Source organism: Neodiprion pinetum, chromosome 4, assembly GCF_021155775.2.
Source record: "Neodiprion pinetum isolate iyNeoPine1 chromosome 4, iyNeoPine1.2, whole genome shotgun sequence".
Classification (NCBI taxonomy): domain Eukaryota; kingdom Metazoa; phylum Arthropoda; class Insecta; order Hymenoptera; family Diprionidae; genus Neodiprion; species Neodiprion pinetum.
This window is the reverse complement of record NC_060235.2, coordinates 7770431-7792849: the sequence shown is the minus strand read 5'-3', so window position 1 is coordinate 7792849 and position 22419 is coordinate 7770431. Positions and strand designations below refer to the sequence as shown.

At 37.3% G+C, this 22419-nt stretch overlaps 1 protein-coding gene across 1 annotated transcript; it reads left to right on the top strand.

Moving 5' to 3' along the window:
• Nucleotides 1-17190: 17190 nt before the first annotated feature.
• On the top strand, nucleotides 17191-20674 carry LOC124216042 (phospholipase A2 inhibitor beta-like). Its single transcript, XM_046620096.2, has 2 exons — nucleotides 17191-17335; nucleotides 19811-20674. The coding sequence occupies exons 1-2, from the start codon at nucleotides 17213-17215 to the stop codon at nucleotides 20435-20437; spliced, it is 750 nt and encodes a 249-aa protein (XP_046476052.1). The 5' UTR covers nucleotides 17191-17212; the 3' UTR covers nucleotides 20438-20674.
• Nucleotides 20675-22419: the final 1745 nt, after the last annotated feature.

Genomic DNA, 22419 nt, shown 5'->3' with positions numbered 1-22419 from the left:
TTTGATTAACGTTATATCTTTGCACTTTTGAAACGTATTTACCTCATTTATACATAATTTTTCGATAAAACGAAAAGTAGCTTGAAGTTCAACGTTTCACTTTTTCGTGATGGAGACGCGATTGATTTCTGTCACCATTTTTGTCCGAATGTAAAGGATCGCTGTTTCAATTAATCCAAATACCATTATTAATTCTAAGATATGAGTTTTCAACCTCTGTAAAATGAAAAATTATCCATACCGCAGTGCAAGTCGACGCTGGGATGAATGAAATAAACCTGAAGAAAAAGAAAAAAGATATCAGTTTTGGATGCGTTGTAAATGGGAAAAGTATTTTATAGACATGGATACGCAGAAAGTTCGAGGCAATGAAGTTACTGACTAAATAATAATCTTCGAAAGTTTGATTTTACTTTATTCTATTCAAGTTTTCGCCTACCAATAATGTCCAATCACGAAGACATGTTTCGCTACTTTTCCCAGGCATGGAAACTCCATACTCAGCATACATCAAGTATGGATTACTCCATACTGACCATACCAAAGTCGCTAATAGTCCTTTAACGAGTGGAATATTGTTACACGGCTGAAAAGTGACGTAGAAGTAAACGTACAAAGGATATAACGATAATAAACAAAGCAAATACAATTGCAAAGCTTCCAAGCACCATGCAGATATGATGTTGAATCCTTCGACTTGGGTATCTGATATTGTCAATTTGCCAGGCATGGGTGAGTGACTTTGCGAGCCGTAGTCCGAATGCAGCAGCGGGGTCATTTGGCACATCAGAAATTCCATCTGCAAAAGTCGCTTCAGTGTTTCTTTCTTATTCATCTCGACCACCATAGAAGCCGCGACAGATGGTTATATTATGATACCGTATGGTACCGCCGTCATTAAGGGGCCTCGCTTTTATCACACCTATCCACCTTTGTTATATTACATACACGTACGCTGTTCAACACCTTTTCTAATCTTCCCAAGGCGCTTGCGCGGATTACTGTAGAATGGAAGGCTCATTCTTCTTCGGTTTGCCGCCGGGTTTAAAATTCTCTTCAGCTGTTACCATACGCGCCAGAATTAGCCTCCTACTCGATCTCAAAGTCCACTTACACCGCCAGTTTGCAACACGGAGAACATCTTGCTGGTACCTTAAGAGTGTTTGCAAGACGCGCACACGATTTGTCCAAACAAACTCGCTTTTTAACAACTTTATGACAGGCCATTTCATGTGGGTCAATTTCCACAGATTGCGTATGAACTGTTGATCGACGAATGGATTCCATTAAGCTTTTATTATGCTGGATATTACATAATTACCGATGGTATATGTGCATTGTTCGTTAGTTGAATTCCATCTGTAAATGATTATTACCAATACCAACCGATCGGTTGTTTGATTATGTGTTTCAATGACGTGGTATGGTTTTTCGAATAAAAAATATCAGTGAGTAGTGGTACTACATGGGAAAATGGATTCAGAGACCAGAGAATTGTATCTGTAACGAAAACATTCAACAGTAGAGTATGAGTTTTAAAAACCTTTGAACCATTTGTATGCCGAGAAATTACGAGACGTTTTCAGTAGCCAGAAGAGAACCTGCATTGCGTACCTGTAAGTATCTGGGGTAAGATTCTCGGAGGGTAAGAAAAATTTCATAGCTGGTGGTACGGCATTGTAACGAAAGGGTTAAGACTCGAGGTTAGAAAGCAATAAGTTTGGCGTTGCACTTTGAAGTTAGGGCGCGCGGTTTCTGCCTCATAAACAAGTCAGGAGGGAATACTTTGACGTTAATTGCACCACATTGTATAACCATGGAGGCGCAGTAAAAGTGTAGCAAGCGTCGATTTATTATAGATAAAATATATTTTACGAGGGCATGGCACCCGGCTGTCAGTTCGATGTTTACAGGACGTATTCAACGGCGACGCGGCATCTTACCCTGCATCCATATCCTACGGGCATTCATCCTACGGGACGCGTGGTGCAGTCTTAGCCGTGTGTACGTGGTACCGTATATCAGGAGCCCAATTAATGCCGCGTGGAATTAACGCCTGTATTCCAGCCCGCGAAAAAAGCTCTCGCACGGATCCCATGCGCTTGGTAAAACGTAGAGCTTCTGCCGTCTCTGACGAGCTCTGTGCTGGATCTCGTAAAGAGAGGCTCGGCCACGCGTTACTTACTACCTAGAACGCGTTATTACGCTGAAATTTCTTACCCTGCATGCGCCCTTTCCCGTCTTATGCTCAAGGAAGCATACTCTTACCGTTTCTAGTTAGTCGGAGAACACTGTGAACGATTTTTTACGACACACGTTATTTCAGTATGCTTTTACATCGTTTCTTCTCTTTCAAAAGTCACTCCATTCTCTTTTATCTCATTTTCTCTGTACATATTTCTGTTGTGACATGTGTTTGGGCTCGGGTTGGGTACGAGAATGCGAATGACCAAAAAGTCGATGGGACGAAATACCGACAGTGAAAAAGGTAGAAAGACCATAAATACGAAAAGTTGTCTTGTTTATTCTCGACGTAAATTCTTCCTCTTTTTTTTTTTTTTTTGTATCGTATTCAAAGAATATCTTCTTTTGCTAGTTTTTCTTCTGTAGAAGTACTCAACTTGAGCTTTTCGATAATGTTTCAATTCTTTGCTTTTGTGGCACATTTTACATTCACGTACTATAGAGAAAAACCGTTAATTTTACCATTGTTTTTGTAATCCCTGTGATGAAATGATGTTGCTTCCGGATTGCATGAAAATTTTAGAATTTCCATCAAAGCTGCTAGACGATTTTAAACATCGTGTGTAACTTGAAGAACGTGCAAATTGAAAAAATCGCATTGAAATTATTGAATTGAATAAAATTTCAATCGCGTTTAACCGAAACTCTGTTTCTTTCACGGACTATGAGACAATAGCACTGAAAAAAAATCTCCCATCTATTTAGTTCACCTACGTATCACTCTGGTAAGTTTGATGCAATCAACTCTGAATAGACTCAATTCAACAAACTCAACAATACAGAATAAAATCGTAGAGTACAGAAAAAATCCCTTTTAAAAATGTACGCAAGCTTGCAAAACATTTTTTCAAACATATCAAAATAAATCGCAGAATCATTTTAGAGACAGGCATCGAATTAAATCGTAGTTTTCGATGAAGTTCACGTTTAGACAATTAATTTGAGTGTTTATGAAGTTTATAATCGCGTCTACTCAAGAAGAGAATGTTGAAATATTTCTCAAGGTTATGTAAAGATTTTTCACGGATAAAAATTTCACCTTTCATTTAGATTGTCATCAGTCTTAACCACATCCGGACTTTCGATTCAATAATAGATCGCGGAGACTGCTTGTCTGTAACGCGCGCGATTCCATAGAAATGCGATGACTTGACTGTGGAAACGGATCAGTGAATTTGTATTCTGCAACAGTATTGAGTCCGCGGGTAGCATCAGTGACCACGGTTCCTCCGATTATACTCAAGAATTTAAAACGCATCTGCTACTCTATTGGCCGGCAAAAAACGTCGTACACCGCAGAATGGAAAGAAGCAATGAAAAGACGATTGAAATCTATGAACCGTGTCACCTTGATCTTACCCAGACCGGTCTCCTTATATCTATAGACAATCTAACGATGCATGAATTATACGGTTTAAAATTGTCGCAAGTCGTTCGTTTCTGATAAGCCGACATGAATCGCTGTAGGTGCATTAGGGTGGACCTTAATAGGATTGTTTTTCAATTTTAATCCTCCCAACGGCTTAAACGTTTCCGAATTATTGAAAAATTCCCTGAATATTTGAGCTCTCTACATCAGCTCTAGGATAGCCCGCTTTGCGATTGAAGTATTTTATGGAAATAAGACGGGGATCTCTTTGTGGTTTTATAACTTGTTGACGTATATGCCAAAACTAATGAAAAATACATATTTTTGTAGAGAATTGAACGATATACAAAAAAGCTCTGATAAATGAAAGTGTTCATATGATAATTAACGTTGAAAGTTTAATGGATATAAAATTATTATTCCGTCAAGTATAGGTACAAAGTATACAACTGTATCATGAAATACAATACATTACAATGTAATATTACAATGTTTTACAATTTCTTTGCAATACGATACAAAATTACAATCATCATTCTGTCGAGTATAGCTACAAAGTAAACAACTGTAAAACATTACAATATTACAATATTACAATGTAATATTAAAATGTTTTACAATTTTTCTACAATACAATACAAAATTACAATTATCATTCTGTCAAGTACAGCTTATACAAAGTAAACAACTGTAAAATATTACAATATTACAATATAATATTACAATATTATACAATTTTTCCACAATACAGTACAAGATTGAAATTATCATTCTGTCAAGTATAGCTACAAAACAAACAAGTGTACAATATTACAATATTAAATCTTAATATTACAATATTATAACATTGCAATGCAATATATTTTATCGTCCGGTTGCACCGTGATTTATCAGATTTCTGCATCTACGTGATTTCCGTAGACAAATCAGTTCGCGGTAATCAGTTTATCGTTTCCAATTATTTAATAGCATACTGTTTCAAATGTTGTGAAACGAATCGTTCAACTGCTATTGTAAATCGAAATAACCTCGTTATTCATTCCAAAGAATCGATTTTCATTAAATACATTACGCAATAAACATAATCGGTGTGATGCGAACGAATTAATGCACAGGCATTTTGTCATTAATGTTATTTTATCGATAATCAACAATTAGGTATAACCATTAAGAAATGAAATAAACACATCTGCAAATTTGAACCAGAAATACGCAGGATATTATTCTGATGTAACAGCCTCATTGTATTATTGTTTGAATTTAATTCAATCTAGCTCAGAGTTTACGTTTAATTTACTGTAGAAACAACGCTTATATAATCTACAGTACGAAAAAATCCTCTTCGGTATACCTGGAATTGAATTGGAAAATGTATACGTGATATTATTGATTGAAAAACGGTAACTCTGGCCTACTTGCATGGTAGAAAAAAAAAAACGAAAAAAAAAACTACTCAGACATCCTGTTAAATAATTCATGTATCACTTAAACCACGTTCTAAAAAGTCCGGTGCAGAATGAGGTGTAAAAGAAGGATTTCGTCGTTTTAAAAAAAAAAAAAAAAAAGCACACCATCCTATCCCAACAAATGTCACACGACTATCCAAAAGGTAACAGTTTCTACAGTGATATTTGTTTTTTTTTTTTACGTTTTTTTTCGCGAGCAATTCCCTCTCCAAAGGCAGTAAATAATTCCACGACGTTGGATATTTTTAGACGAAGGTCGTTAAACAGGGACGTTGAGGATAATCGAGGAGGTTGTTTAAGGGTTGCGGAATACGCACTGCGGCTCGATCGCGTGCCTTTCAGTCCTGCGTGATGCGAGGTGCGTCGTGCGTCGCTCGACGGCTCTACACGCTTTTCCTATACCCATAGAGTTTATGGCTTTCTGCCGGGAGCACGGCTCCGGATCGCCCACGCTGAACGTACGTAGGTAACCTGAGGTATCCCCGATGCCGGGCGTTACCCGCAAACCATCCAAGAATAACTCATTAATCATCGGTTGTATCGCCAGTCCGATATCCTTCAACATATAGAGGAGGAGCGGATTCCACTGTTAATATCCGCAACTACGCCGCTATTAACCCTTTGCGGCACGGCGTTTCGCTATTTTTCAATCGTTTATTCAAGATTTATGTTCAATTTTTTAGATATCGCTGTCGTTTTTTTTTTTTTTTTTTTTTTTTTTTTTTTAATTTGCATAATTCGATCTCTGAGATGTAAGTGTTGATGGTTTAAAAGGGATTATGATGATGCCGCGAATACAGTGAGCGCTATAAATAAACAAGGTGTCGAGAATTACTGTTTTTACAGAATAAAGGTAATTGTGGGAAGGTTACGGGGAGTGGAAAAGTGGAACTCGGTAATCTTGGGTTTTTGGAGTCGTTTTAAACGAATACGACGTGAAAATATCGAAATTCAGAATAGAGGATCCAATATGGCGGACTGAAAATATAAAAATTGATCGTATTCGGTCGCATTAGATCCGTCACTTTGAATTTTGAAAATTTTTCATATCCAACCTCACGCTCGAAATCGGTGACCTCGAAAACTCTTATATACCCAATTTCAAGGAATTTGACTGCAAAGAAAAATGTACGTTTCAGAGAGTTAACAACCTCGAAGTCTCGTCACATGCTCATCGTTACAATGTTCGCCTTGAATGATTTTCTTCCTTTTTTCTCTTGATATTTCAATTCTGAATTCTAATTCGGAACGGAAACGTTGATTTTAATATTCGTGCAGAAAAATGCAGAAGATACGATTGATATTTTTAAAAGTAAAATTCTTATCGGAATAAGAATCAGTTTTTTTTTTTGCACCGGGAATGACTGCCTGAGGCAGAATTAATTTTTTACTGTCGATGATTTGCAAAATTTACTTTTTACCTGGACAACGCCTTCGGTCTCTTATTTCACCGAATGCATCGAATGAAAATGACAGTCCAGTGCTGATACTTGTTACTTTCAGAATAAAATTTCGTACGAATTTCGAAGCTGAGTGTATGTAACTTTTATAAAGTCTAATTTCAAATAACTGGGCATCGGAATTAAACGATATCAAACGTCAGAAGTTCTAGTTTCGAATGCGAAACTCCGTCATCAATTTTTTCCTCCTTCGAAATAGAATTTTACGAACTTTATTGCGAGTTCTACTTTAATTTGTAACTATGGCTTTTCAAGCATGTATTTTATACTCGGTTAACCTGAATTAGAAATTTATGCTCACATTCATACACAGATCGTTGTACACTGAAACTCAGTTCGAAAATAAAGTTACATCAACTAATTTTCAGTCAGAATGATAATAACCTCTAAGTTTGATAAACTCAGCTCCGCAATGAGTTGTATGAAAGAAAAAAAAGAAAGAAAAACTTGGTACGTGCCAAATCGTAAAACAAATCGATCAATTTTGATAGGAAAATGAAAGTTTTGGCAGATTTCTGTAAATTGAACGATGTCAATTCCTCCTGTTTCCTTGAAATCATACGAAAATCAGTTCATTTTACCGATACAGCGGATAGTTGATACCAGATCGTAGCTCTGAGTGCTTAAAGCTCAATTCATTCGGTTTACTAGTAACTCTTCTTAAGACTGGTTGTTGTCGTTGTGCAATGGCTTAACCAGTGGTCATAGTCTTGAGTAAACGACTCAACTTGAAGGTAAACTTTATCTGGGAAATGGAACAATCGTTCCCGAGCAAAGAATTTCACTTTTATCTCAGAAGAAACGTAGTTACAAAAATATTACCACCATTTTTTACGTAAGACTGGAAATTACAAAAGTTTTCAGGCGTTTGAATTGAAAAAACACAACATTTTCAAATATTTATTTTTAAATATACGGAATTTTCGATAATTTTTTCCTAACGTGAGAATTATTTTGTCTTTATTCTCACGGTCTTCCATTGTTTTTGTTCTTCACGAAACTCTTTTTCGCTAGAGATTAGAAATATCGCACAGAGTTTTATCCGTGTCTGCAGAGTCGATGGATATTTATTATTCTCACTTTATTATTCTATGTTTTTTTTTTTTCATTTTCCTTGACCCAACTATACCTCGATCGGAATATTATTACCATATTCATTTGCGATGGCAAAAAGCTTTCCTTCCTTAATCTACAATCTGATTGATTGTCACTTGTCGCACGCAACGTGCTCGCTCGAAACGGCACCGTTTTATACTCAATTTTTGTTATTAGGAGTATTACTATTATTATTATTGTAACTTTTATTTTTCTCAGATCCTTAAAATCTTTCTCATGCTTTGAAATAATTACGTCCGCAGCTGATCAAATCTGAATATAATTGCGAGCTTGATAAATCAATAGACTAATTTTCGTTTCTGATAAGGCGACGAATGTTGTCGAATTTTTTTTTACCGAAATCGAAAAATGGAAATGTAATTTTGTATATTCTGAAAAAATTTCCCTCGTACGCTTATCGTATCTCGAAATAGTTGAATCGTTGTACGCGAAACGATAGGGAATTACTTTCTGATAAGCAGAAAGTTGCAACTATTTTATTTGAAATTGACCGTTGTTGATTATATTCGTACGGATGTTATTTCGAGATCATCTCTTACCCGTTGAATAATAAAAATGCTTATGTTCGAAGCCTGATTCGCCGATTTCGAATGCGTGGGGAAATCTTACTACTTATCCTCGATGTCGCGGCATCGATTGATTTTCTATTCTTAAGTATGAATATCTGTGTCTGAAACGAACTTTCCACATGTCGTACTATCGTTCCGTTTGAATAATAAATCGGGCAAGCTTACTATTTTAAAACTGAAACTGACGTCAATCCTGGCAGACCGAGTCACGTCGCTCTTTGCATCGAACCTACGTAGGTAGCTACGTACCTGCACTTCTATCGATACTCAACTGCTAACTTGACCGACGTTTTCCCATCGTCCATCCAACGAGCGACCTGGTGAACGAGGTTAAACGGACATCCAGTTATAACCGACGAGCGCGGGAAGGCCGCTCCAGTTTTCCGCGGAATACGCGTTCGCCGTTGGAGAAATTACCGGCTTATTTCCAACAAGAATTTTAAAACGGAGCGAGAACTCGCAAAAACAGAAAATTACATTCAAATTATTCACCGAGACGCTGCACGACAGGCTTTGGAAATCGTTCATTAATCTGTCCGCTACCGCCGCGAATAACCACTTGACAAAACACGTCGCTGCTGCTTCTGAATATCCATACCGGCATCTTTTTTTTCCTCTCAGATTATTAATGGAATTTTTCTTACCCGGCGTTGATAGCCGCCTTTCGGAACATGCGTAGTAAATGACAAAGCAAAAACCTACTTTAATATCTTGATATCCCCGTAACGCGTATATACGCGTGAATAAGTATTCAAATATTCAAACCTTCGGACGAAGAGCAATGCGCCGCGTAAATCCCTCGTATTATGTATTTTTCAGCAACGCAGTTTCATCGACACTCCCATACGTTACGCGTAAATACATCTTCGGTGTTTCGCATCTTTATTTTCATACTCAACACCTCTCGACTCGTGACTTTAGCGGAGCTGACTGTATGGATAACCTGATGTTGAGTTTCTTTTCCGACAGTTAACTTTGACCGCAACGGAAAAGGAAAGACAGGTTCGATTTATCCGATTTCACAGACTGTTATTACATATAAGGATTCTAATTATACCCCAGATATCCGTAGAGATTAGATTTTTAAGGAGATTGGAGAAAAGCACTTTCGCGTTCTCAAATATCATTCAAACATTCAGTTGAAACGGTCATTAGCGAGAAAGTAACGAAGGACTATAAAACATTCGTATCGGTTACACGACGGCTCAATTACTGTTGTAATCTGGTATTCTAGTGCATTTACGCTTCGTGAAATTTTTCGTCCATTCTAATCCCTTGCAATCTCTTCTAATCCTTTTATATTCTTCATGTTATCTTTGTAATTCATTGTAATCACCTGCAATTTCATGTAATTCGTGTAATTAATTACGATCCCTTGCAATTGCACAATATCCTTTACACACTTGTAATGTTTGTAATCACTTGTAATCTTGATAACCCCTTAAAATCTTTTAAATCTTTGCATAATCTATGTGATATTTGAAATCCCAAGTAATCTTTTCTAATCACTTTTTATTTTTCATGCTATCTTTGTGATCCATTGCAATAATTTGCGATTCCATGTAAACTTTGAAATTCATCGTGACCCTTTGTAATCACTTTTAATCCTTAAGATCCTGGTAATTTTTCTAATTACGTGTATTCTTGGCAACCTCTTTTAGTCTTTGCAATCTTTTTATGTCCTGTGTAATCTTTGAAATCCCTAGTCATATTTTGTAATCACTTTGTATTCTTTACGTTAACTTTGTGATCCATTGTAATCGCTTGAAGTTCTCAAGATCCCCGTAATGTTTGCAATCCCTTGTAATCATGGGAATCTCTGTGATATTCCTAATTCATGTAGTCTAGCTGTAATCTTCGTAATCAACGCGTCATTTTTGTCATTATCAAATAGTTATCGACCCCTCGCAATGAAACTTGATTCGCGGTTCGCGCAAAATGAAAATTACCACTCCTACCGTGAATCTCCGAATAGTCGTGACGATTTTGGTGGGGTTGAATATAGTCAAAGAGAAGAGGACGTTGGAGGATCGGTTGAAAGGTCAAAGGTGGAACAAAGTTCTCCGGTTGTAATTCGATCTGGGCTGGGTCAGGAATAGATGACCGAGTTCGCCAATTAAGGCCACCCGGTATCAATCGGTGAAATATTTTATACCAAACGCGGTGAAATTCGTGCCCGGATTTGGGATATTATAGATCGGTCGGATCTATCCGGCCAGGCGTGACGTTTGAAACAGAGAATCGGTACAGGGTTCTTATTCAATAATTGAAAAGCGTATGCGAGTCACGTCGGCAGATACCTACGCCCTTAAATTATTCACATCAAAGTGCGGATGCAGAGCCATGTATAGTTGATGCAGTTTCACCCTGAGTTTCTTGTCGCTGAGCTGGCGCATGCACACCGGTATCCAAGTACGCAGGTATTCTTGCCATAGAACTCATACGCAATGCAACGAATGACATAAAAGGCTAATGCCACGCAACGTGCCGCACACAATTTATCGATCATCCGAGGACTCCGCACATCGCATTATATAACTCAAGCTCGCGTTGGTTCTTTTAATAAATGAACACTCGGCGAGGAATGTTTTGACACAAATGAAATCTGCGGATCTGCAAGCGGGTTAGAAAATTTTCCCTTCGAAAATACTTGAAATCCAAATCATGATTTATTTTTTTATTCAAATTCAATTTACATTGAGAAAAGTTTCGTTTGTTACGGTATTGCAGTAGATAGAAAATTCAGTAAAACAGATATCGTTAAAAAAACTGTGCGAATATTGTTGGGATTACGAAGAACGAGGTACGCCTAACCATTTTGCGCTATTGCCGATGCTTTTTTGGTAATTGCAACGCAAAATCAGTTTGTGAGGTATTAATCGATATCTAACTGATCTATCCTCGATGCTTATTTGATCAAAGGGAAAACACACAAATTTTTACAAAATACATAATTTTCGCCGTACGAGTGATACTGAAAAGAAAAATATTGAAACAAATATGTAGTTGTCAACCTATTTATTCACTTGCTTTTGTTCGTTGTTTTTTTTTTTTTTTTCATCTTTTTATGATGTTCAAACCAAACTCCCTATGGAAATATCGGTTTTCTTTTGATTAGAAAACCCTAAATAGATTTTAATTAAATTTCACCCCTATTTTCCCAGTCGTACCAGATGAAGTGTTTGTATTTCAAACGTTCTGCTGATATTCCAACCTTCTAGGAATCGGAGTTCAGAAGTTGATTAGCAAACGACGCGTAATAGCGTTCTCCTGGAAACCCTGCTACAACGTTTGGTTTGGGGCGTTTAGGTTTTTATTAGCATTTCCCCTTGCAACACGCGGACATTCTGTTTGTGTAGGTAGCTCAATTAACGTAAAATAATTATGTGGAAAATTCTCTATATGTTGTTACAACGAATTGCAGTATTTGTCGCGAGTTTTGTAAACGGTCATTTGGCGTAAACGTTTTTTCGCATAGTTTGTTAAACAAAGAAAAGGGTTAAAAACTCACGCCTAATAAAGAACGATGTTGTTTTTTCATCCATGGATAAAAGATGTTGTTCTATATTTCCACAATCTTCGCTCAAATCCGTTAAAGAAATAAAGCATTGCCATTCGAAAAATGCAACAATTCGTTTAAAAATTGTCGAAAGACAATGGGTAAAACTGTGAAACCCTCTGAAAACGTTTTAGTCTCGATGGAAACTCAGCAACTTCGTACAAGAATTCACGAAAAAATTATATAATTCTAGAATGGGTTATAATTGATATTTTTACACAATTTTATTCAATCAATCACCTCTTTAGATTCTCCTAAATCTTTTCTGATACTTCCCAAATCTTCTCTAGGACACTAAAAAAGCGTTAAATTCTTGCAAACGCCAGAATTACACTCAAAGAAAGCTTGCATCTTCCTTTTTCGAATAAATATGTTAAATATTAAATTAATTTTACCATTGGCATTGGTCAGAGTCTTCAAAACCGGATGACACATCGCATCCCGCACAATTTAGTTTCAGTTTTCACGGAGCGGTTTGTCCTCGTTGTCTTTTTTTTTTTTTTGTACCGCATATTAAATAATTGTCAAGTACATGAAATGGAAATAAAATTTTGTTAAAAATCTATTGCCGCCATTTATTTTGTCAAATTATTCTCACATTGCGAGAAAGCTCCAAATTTTGAAGTAAAAAGAAGAAAAAGAAAAAAAAAATCAACTCCCGAAACATGTCCAAAACATTTCGAAAGCGTACAAAAAGTTTTTTGTTTACTCAAATAAAGGCATTTTGAGTTAATATTTTAATTTCAAAGCGAACGGGATATCCTGAAAAATCGTTTAACGGTGTGTGATATTTGCGACAAAAACCATGCTCAACTACAAATCAGTTGACTCGTGACAAGTCGAAAGAGATATTCCAATCAGCTTAACAATTTGCTCAGTTTTGAAACTTTTCAATGGACTTGCAACAGCTTTGCCTTGAATGCCGTATGTAATACGTACCGCAGTGTCATTCAACCAACAGCGTGACACTATTTATGTGTAGACATTAATTACGAGTAACAGGTTTGACTACAAGGTGTTCTGCGAATACACAGTGTCTGATGATCTTGCTTTTTACTCGTCAAATGTTGACGCAATGAACTCTGCAGGAAACACCAAGAATAGATTATAGTATGCTATACTTATTCTGATTTCTCCAATGGTGATCACTGCGATCACTCGCGTGATCGGAATGAAATCCTGAACATCGAATCGACAAGCTGTCAAAGGGTTTCAATAGACTCCGGTTGACTTCTAACTATTTGATAGGATATCATGAAAAGAGTGATAAATCTGATAAATATTTCACACGGCTTTATGAATTTACAGAGTTTCATAACGTTTTGGAGTATATAACGAAATTGTACTAGATTTTGAATGATTTTACGAAAGAAGGAAAAAATACCGTACAGATAAAAGCCAAAGTCTAATGAGTTCTATGTTTGGAAAAGCCGTGTCGATTAAGACTAAAATCAATAGACTCAAAGGATTATGAAGCATTCGGACAACAAGTACCAAATATTTATGCAGGGATTTTAAAAGACTGTATAGAATGTGTTCAATGACTCTCGAATAGTTTAACAAGATGTCAGATATTCCGATTGATTTTAGACGACATTCAAAAGTTTGAAAAGAAACCGCTACGATTAAGATTTTACACGATTTCAAATAATTCTCAGGAACTGCAGTCTGAGGCAAAGTGGAGAAATTTCAGACCATTTTGATGTGAGACCCCAACAGACTTTGAAAAATGTCATAAGATATGTCCAGGATTTCTAAGTGATTCACGTTCTCAGTGCTTGGAAGACGCTTAGCAATATTTGGACGTTGCGTTTTGAAATCCACGTGGTCGTGAAAGTAGATATATATTTATATAAATCGAAAAAAGAAGAAGAGAACCCAGAGTGAGATCGCGCAGCGACCACGTGGTTAGAGCCGGTTGTATTTTACTCGAGGAGATATAAACGTAGGTAGCTGGTTTGTAGTGGAGGAATTCGCAAACGGGAACGTGGCAAACAAACAAGCCGCCTGCTCGAACACAGGCCCAACTCCAACCGGACAACTGTTGCTCCTGCATGCATTATTGCGCCATTACCAGTACACAGTCTGACACCTAAGCTTACACCTATAATTTTCACCTATACGCAACACAAACACAACTCCGGCCACGATGGAGGGTATTAAAAATAACGATGCCACTTCGGATATCGTCGCAGAAGCTTTTCACCCCCGCCAAAAAGCTCTTACAACTTATTTCCATGCCAAACTGATTGCTCGTTAAAAATCAAGCCTGGGTCACGCTGAATCAGCGTTTGAATCAATTGCAATCTTCGCTCGATTCGTTTACGAGCCTTTCTAAACACGGAATGTCTTTGAATTGTTTCAAATTCTGTAGAAACTGTGGAAACCATGGCAGCGACATTTTTTTTTTCTTTTTTTTTCACACCGTAGTTTAAATCATCCGACGAACTTATCCAGAATTTTCCTTCACTAATTTTCGAATTTAATTAAAATAAACATCTCATTTAGATAGTCTCCCAATTATCGTAGTCATCTTCACCTCAGATACTCGGAAACCGGTTTTTTTTTTTTATCCTGTGAAATAGTTTTCGAGTTTTATGGAATCAATCTAAATGGTATAGATCTTAAAAAGCGGCCATCCTTCCATTCTGTGTTTTGAACTATCTCTGGCGCTGTGAGCTTGAAAGGAAATCAATCAATTGACAGAATACAATTTGACACACTGAAAGTGAATTTCACTCTCTGTATTTTTTTTTTTTTCCCCCAACATTTTACAGCTGGAAACTGGTATTTTATTCAAGTAAATAAAAATTTTCCGTCCTTGTTATTTTACTGCGCACAGCTATTGAAGCTGCAGGACCAGTTCCGAATACTTTAAGCATCGTATCACGGGTTAAAATATCTACGCATCGTAAACAGTTTGAGAATGATTTTTTTTATCCTCTTTTTACCCGCCGATGTAAACGTGTTTTCACTCAAATATACGCCGAAGCAGAGTTCATTGACGATTTGACTTTCAGGCCGAAAAATTGTTTACCAATGACCTAAAATTGCACATTATCACATGGATGTGTACATTAATACAATATTGCGAATTCCAAACCGTTGTAGGCTTCTTCAGTATCAATTGAATTAAGAATTTTCACAATTCCGTTTAATCGAGTCGATATTCAGACGGGCAATTGATCGAATTGTACCCTTGAATCTGACAGAAGCCGGTTTTTTCTTGCGTAAAAAGTGAAAGAAGTTGGCGAAAAGAGACATGATCGTGAAATTCCGATCACCGATTGGGAAGCATCGCTGCTATCCAGAGACGAGCACTTTTGTGCCGCTCTCTAGAAGATGCTCCAGTTCCCACGCATCCGCATGCAAATATGCACCGCGTTTCAGCTTGTAGGCGTAAATTGCATTCACATTTCTCACAAGAAATTATTTCAAACATATTTCACGCAGATTAGTGGCTTTCTTGTCGAAACAAAGCGAGTTCATCAATCAGACATATCAATGAACTTGGAAAGACTGCGAAGAATAAAGGTTGCAATGTATGCCTGAAAACGGGTTTCGGTGGTATCGAAACGAACCATTTTTTTTTCTTCTTTTTATTAAAAAATATGTCGTTTCCTTCACCACATACCACTACATACATTGAGTTGAAAACCGCTTCTTACGTCCGCAATCTTACGTTGAAGAAAACAACACCATTCTCAGTTTCTTGAAAATTTTTCACACAGCATATAATTTTTGTTTTCCACAGATAAATTCCCGTATTTTCTGAGAAAAATGTTTCTACGCCACAAATTCAAGCCTTCTTTCTACAGACATTCGTGCATTTGTTTAATTAATCAATTTCTTTTACTGCTTCTCCATCGCTCGATAAAATAGATAATATCCCCTAAGTTTTTCCATTCATTCGTCTCTCTATACAACCTTATTTTCCTCGCAATCCTCAGCTCTTCGATTACCTGTCAGACTGTCCTTTCTCCACCGAGTCACTGTAATCTATCGATTAAACGGTTCACCATGATTCTCTCTGCTCGCTTCTCGTCCTGTTCAATTAATTACCTGTGACAGTGAATAGTAGCTATAAGAGGCAACAGTGTAGGTAGCGTTTAGGCATCCACTAGAAATGTTTGCGCCGTTAGCGGAGATGGGTAGAGTTCAAATTAGCCATCTGTCCTGACGTGACGCAAGAAACAGGCCGTAGTTGCTATATTTTTTGCGGTACTGTTCACCACCACACAGACCAATTCAATTTTTCATACATGTGGCACGTTGATGTAAGTTGATATAAATTTCAGATTTTTTCATCGAGGCAATTCCAAGATCATCGCACGATTTTTGACGAGAATTGATACGTCAAATATTTCCTTTCAGAAGCATACGCTAAAAAAACGTTTTGGAATAAAAAGATAAATAATCGGATTCGGCAATTATTCATTTCGATCACTTGGGTGTAAATTTCAGATCTTAATATTAACCCGTTTTCAAGAATTTCGTGGAAGTTTCCAGGAGGCCAGACAAACTGACAGAATGATACTTTTTTTATTAACCTGTCTTTCGGGTAAAGGATGCCCGAATAAATAATATACGATGCTGTATTTCTTTGGGAAATTTTTCATCGAAGAACCTTTTTGAAACCTTGCGTGAAAGTATTATTTACGAAAGAAACCACGAAACTTTATTCATAAAAATCTTACAAAGTATGAGTTTTGGTGTTAAAAACTGTTCAACGGAGCAATAGCTTAAAACTGCTTAATACACGAGCTGTAGTGTAATTGAAATTTGAGATTACATTTTTCATTTTTTTTTTTAATGTCAGCTGGCGAATCAAGAAAAGAAATTATCATCGACGAAATATTTCGATCATACTTGATGGTATTTCCTGTAATCGAATTACTTTGTAAAGAAACATAAAGTGCTGTAAAAAATGCTGGTTGTGATTGAAAAAGGTATTGAATCAAGCATTACTTGGTTCAAAACATCAGATACGAATTGTGACGTGTACGATGATTTTTCATCCGCATAAAGTAAACGGTTGTGTGAATTCTAGAACATTTTGAAAACTAGAAAACATGTTCGTTTATTTGTACGACAAAGGGCAAGAAAGAAAATCCTTAAATCAATGTGAAAGATATTCTTTCAAATTAAACGAGCAATGAAAGCTATCGCGAATTCTATACACTGCGAACCACTCAAGATTCGAAAAAATCACAACAGCTGATGATTCAGTCTTAAACAGTGTGCGGGCTGGTCTCTTATATTTTATTTTTGGAAACCTTGACCATTCTTATTTTTATGTTATGGTCAATATCCGGGAGCGTAAACACGTAGGTGTATTAACGTGACATCGGTTAATACGCGGTCGTAGCTGCAGGTATAAAAGATGGGCTGGATTTCTTCGACTCGTCAGTATCCAAGTGAGCTTTAAGATGCGCATCGAAATTTTTGGGATCGTGCTCGCAGCTTGCGTGGCGTCCTGCCTCGCCAAGTGCCAACGCAAAGAGGGTGATATAGCAGAGTCGTACATATGTGAAGGAATCAGCAGTCTCACGGTAATTATCGCGACGTCTTTTCAAGTACTCACCATCGGGGGTCAGAAATTCATTGAGCCGAATTTCATCCAATAATCTCTCTTTGACGCGAAAAAATACTGCAAGCTCAAGCAGAAATGATGCGGATTTCGATTATTGTAATTAAACTTGAGTTGTCTCTAAGGTCACACTGCACCTTTGCATTCGTATTCTTTTTACAAATAACTCCAAAATTATCTAGAAGAAATTCTTTGGATCATTTTAATTATCAGGTTCAGATATTTCCTACAATCAACAGTTTTCGGTATACAAATTATGCGCTCAATGAATACAGTAGCCCTTAAAATTATTTTGACAAAGATGGTAATTGAGTTAATTACATGCAAGAATAAACTACAGAAATCAATAATATTATTTGTTGAAACAAATTCGATATTCTACATAATTGTTAAAAATTAATTCTCGATTATTCGAAAATAAAGTTGAAATAAAGAAAAGTAAGAAAAACGATTATTCAAAGTAATAACGAATTTCATATTATCAAAATACTTTTGAGCGCTAATGTATATGATCAATTCGTAAAACTAAGTCTCTTAAATTGAAACTTGCAATATCTGCCACCTCATTGGGTGTCACATGGAAGGTATTGCGTTGAATGTATCATAATTATTAACCATATTTTTATTCAATTAAATATTTCAATCATCAGTTGATTATGAGTTTAGATATTGGGTACAATTAATTTTTTCTCAAGCAGTTCGTCTATTATAGTACATATAATGTTATACAGTACAAAATAACACAAAATATCTTCCTGATAATGAATCAAAACGGTTTCGCTTGATGAATTGGAATGGGTTGATCCGTGTTTAGATTTTTATCACAACTATTTAAGATGTTTTTGAAAGAGGGACATAATTGAATAGAATGATCAAGAAAAATGGCAATAATGATAACGTGAATGTCAATAAGTGTCCAGTGAATTTGGCGTAACAATGCGAAACGAAAAGAAACGCTGGCTGAGAAGATCCGGAGGGAAATAAGCCGATCTGGTGTTCAGGCATTTGTTGAACTGAGTAGACAGGCTGAGATTATTTCCGACATTCACCCTTATTCTTTGAAATTCTATGACAGGCGGTAATATTTGAATAAATCACTATTCTTTTTGAGTTGTTACATAACATTAGAAAAATCACATTACTGTTTCGGTTGATTCATGCCAAAATTGCATTGTCTGTCCGATTTCAATGGATCGGAATTGATTATGTTAGTCATTTTTGAGTAATTTGTTAGTCAATGGATTGCGAAAGAATCATTTGGTAATAGTTTTTGATGACATTGACACATTTTCAAATAAAGTATAGGTTTACTAAATGGAATCGATGTTGATTTTGCTTACGATTAAAGGAAAAATTCATGTTGGGCTATATGCGGAGAAGATAGTTGTGAACAAAACAAGCCATAACTAATCAATAGCAGGCAAAATGTCCATTATCGAGATGAAAAGGACGTCATGATAATGTAGAAGGTACAAGATTATTATATGCAATGATGATAATGATCCGAAATGTTATTTTGATCAGAATCAAATTGATTGATTTGAAAACACAACCATAGAAGCAGAGTAATTAAGCTACAGTTGTTCTGTTCCAACACTTTTTTGTTGAGGCAATATACCAGGTATATTTTTAACGGAAAGTCAAATCTGCGTGATTTAAAAATAAGACGTGCAAAACGTAACCTATGAAATGATTACACATCAAAAATTATTGCGTAGAAACGGAGATATCGATTCGAACAACTTTAAAAAATAGTTCCAGGACACTCTTTAACTATGATTTTTTAAGGAAAATCACTTATTTTCAGTTAAATGAAATTTTGAATATGAAAAAGAATTCATGGAACCACAATATACTGGAAAATTTATCAGTCTACTCAAAAAATCGTAATTCTCTGAGTTTTGAATATTTTGAGCTGAAAATTAGATGAGTAATGGTTGAGTCACAGATATTTGAGGAAAAAAGATATTGAGATACTGCGGGATGAAAAAAAAGGTATTTATTTGAGTGATCGAGGTTGAATTTTTGGAAAAAGAATGAATAAACCATTTCTACCATATTTCAATATATATTTTCGATAAAATCAGATTATTCTCTTGAGATTTTTTTCATACAAAATTTACAGTGAAGATTTTGTGGGGTCATTTTGACGCTGGTGTGAAGTGTGAGGGTTAAACGACAGTTTTAATACATCTAGCGGACAGGGAATTTAATTTTCTCGCCTAATGTGAGTTTTCATACTTGAAACTTGACCGCCCACAATAAGAAGACTCAAGTATAAAAAAAAACCCATGGCTTTCAAGCACGGTCAGTCGAATGATTACAGACCTCACACGGCTTAAATTATCCGAGTAATCATTGCAGTTCGAATATATCCGACGCGGGTGGAATAATGAATATTCAAAAGTGAGAAAGAAAAACCTTGTTCTCGTTTTAGGAATTGAACGTCATACCGACCTTAGCTCAGAAGATCACGATACTGAATTCCAAAATCCCATCGCTGCCGGCAGACAGTTTTACGCGATTCTCAGGAACGCTGAATTATCTGAACATAACGCACTCCGAATTGGAAAAAATCGAGGACAACGCTTTCGCAAGATTATCGCTGCTTCACGAACTGATTCTCGATTACAATCGCATTGCCGAAATAAGGACGGACTGGATCAAGGATCTGCGAAACCTGAAGGTCCTTCGCGTCTGGCACAATCACATAAAACTAATCGAACCCGAGGTATTCGCTCACCTGCCGAACCTCGAACTCCTCGACATCGCCTACAACCAGATCGACCACTGCACACCGCTGGAGCAACTTGAGAAGCTTGATAACCTCGAGATCTTTTACGTTACCGGAAACCCATGGCCACTCAGGTGCCGACCCCCGGTGGTTTTCCACCTCGAACACAATCACGTTCAGTTCATACACAACTGGGGCAACGATCACATTCTGATCGAGGAATGCTTGGCTCACGAGTTCGGCGCCAAATGGGATGACCAAATCTTGTACAAATGTGTTGCAAATCATCTTGGCAAATTGTCAGTCCCTCCCATCGTTCCCGCTCATTGATAAACCGCCCGGTATCCTGATCGATCAACGTCACATGAGTACCACTTCGGATTGTATTGTTGTAACTGATTGTGTACTTCGTAATGTAGTCTTTCTCTTATCCAATGTAATACTATGTCTTACGTAGATCGTACCTCCATGTCTGTACAATAGTTTTGTGAAAATTGTCCTGACACTTGGACCCCATAATTGGGGTAAATAACTGGAAAGGCTCGACTCTGTAATAAACTTCTTGATTCATCAGATTCCTATTTTTTTTTTTTTTGAGCTGCTGATGTCAGTTCAATAGCTTTATGGTATTTTCACAAATCATGACTCAGTCGATTTTTTTTTTTTTTTCTGGAACAGTAATCCCTAATATCAGGAGGTCTCCTTCACTCCGACAAAGATAAGATGACCAGGTTTGAAAGAAATCGGCGTCTGGTGGACGGTAAAAACAAAGACAAGAAGCCGAGGCTGCGATAGAAGGCGTCGAAAAGAATCGCTCTTATCTGCCACGGAGGGAAACTAAGCCGGTAAAGACTTGATGTACACCGAGAGAGATAGAGAGTGGGTTTCGACCCGCGGGAACCATCGAGCATCCAGCATGTCGTAGCGCAGCAAAGTCCGCGTATACGCCGCACTGTACAGAATGCTCCAGTTCCCACGATGCAGCCGTGCAATACGCCACGTGCAAATACGTGCTGGCGCTCATCCAGACCTTCCATAGATTCGCGTTTTTGCCATCCGCGCGAAGCCATAAGCCAATGGCGGCGTGCTCGCGGATACCGATTTTATCAAGGTCTCATCAGGTTCGGAACCTTCCGAAGTGGTTCCGTAATCTTGACGCGAGTCTAAATGTAGAAACATTCGGTATTCACATTTCGAATCATATTGCGAGTGCAGTCATGATTTTTGGTCGATTCTTTTGGTCCATAAGATACTTCTTCATCTTGATAAACGGGTGATTGAAATATCTGCTGCAAATGTGCATTTTACGGTATTGTATTCTCATGAAAACTGGACAGTGAGTTTGGCAGCTGAACAAATCGAAAAATCGTTGAATCTGAAAACCATGCAGGTACAACTTCTTTGAACACATCGTATCGACACTTCGCAAGTCTGAACGATTATCTGCGTAGAATTAAACCTGAGCGTTTGAACTGTCCATATTGTGAAGTCATTAAACCATTATCGTTGAATATGGCCGACAGTGCCGACAGACAAAGGTTAGTAGGTTAGGTTTATGAGTACTTTAAAACGGACAAAGCAGTTCGGATATAGGTAACATATTGTTGCAACGTTAACAATGAACCAGAAACGTTTCCAGGAACGAACGTCTCCAGTTTACCGGACATTTTGACGGTTGTGTCTAGAATTCCTGCCATTTCTGAGGAGTAATACTGCGACTCCAAGGTGATAAAGGTTGACAAGGCGGGTCATAGACTGACTCAGTTTGACCCAGCGAACCTAACAGCAGCTGCGTCCTTTTCCTCGTCGAAATCATGGGACTCAAGCTTTAAGCCTCTTGAGGAGGTGATAATTGTATCAGGCCATTAATCACCCCTGGCATAGTTGAGCTGCCGGTTGGTATGCAAGGGATGACTGATCCCTGCGAGGGTTCGTTAGGAAAGAATCATTCAGCCAAGTCCGGAGCAATCTCGGAAATTACCCTGTAACCTTCTAAAATATTGGTTATTGATTTAATGATTGATAGACTGGCTGATCTATCGATCCATTGATAACAGTGATCCTAGCGTCAAGGTCATCGAGACTATCCATTGGCAGTCGTTGGATGGGTGAGTGCGACAAAAAGTACACTCAACGGCTTAGGAACGATAAGAATTGCGCCCTTCCAATTGTGCAGAATACGGTTCACTCCCGGCAACCCTGAAGGTGAATATCTTTCAAGATAATCATAAGTTTGGCTTATTCCAGTGCGGCAATTGGATGAACCAGCGTTGCACGGTGGGGAAAAGTAACGCAGTATGGTCACGCTATCG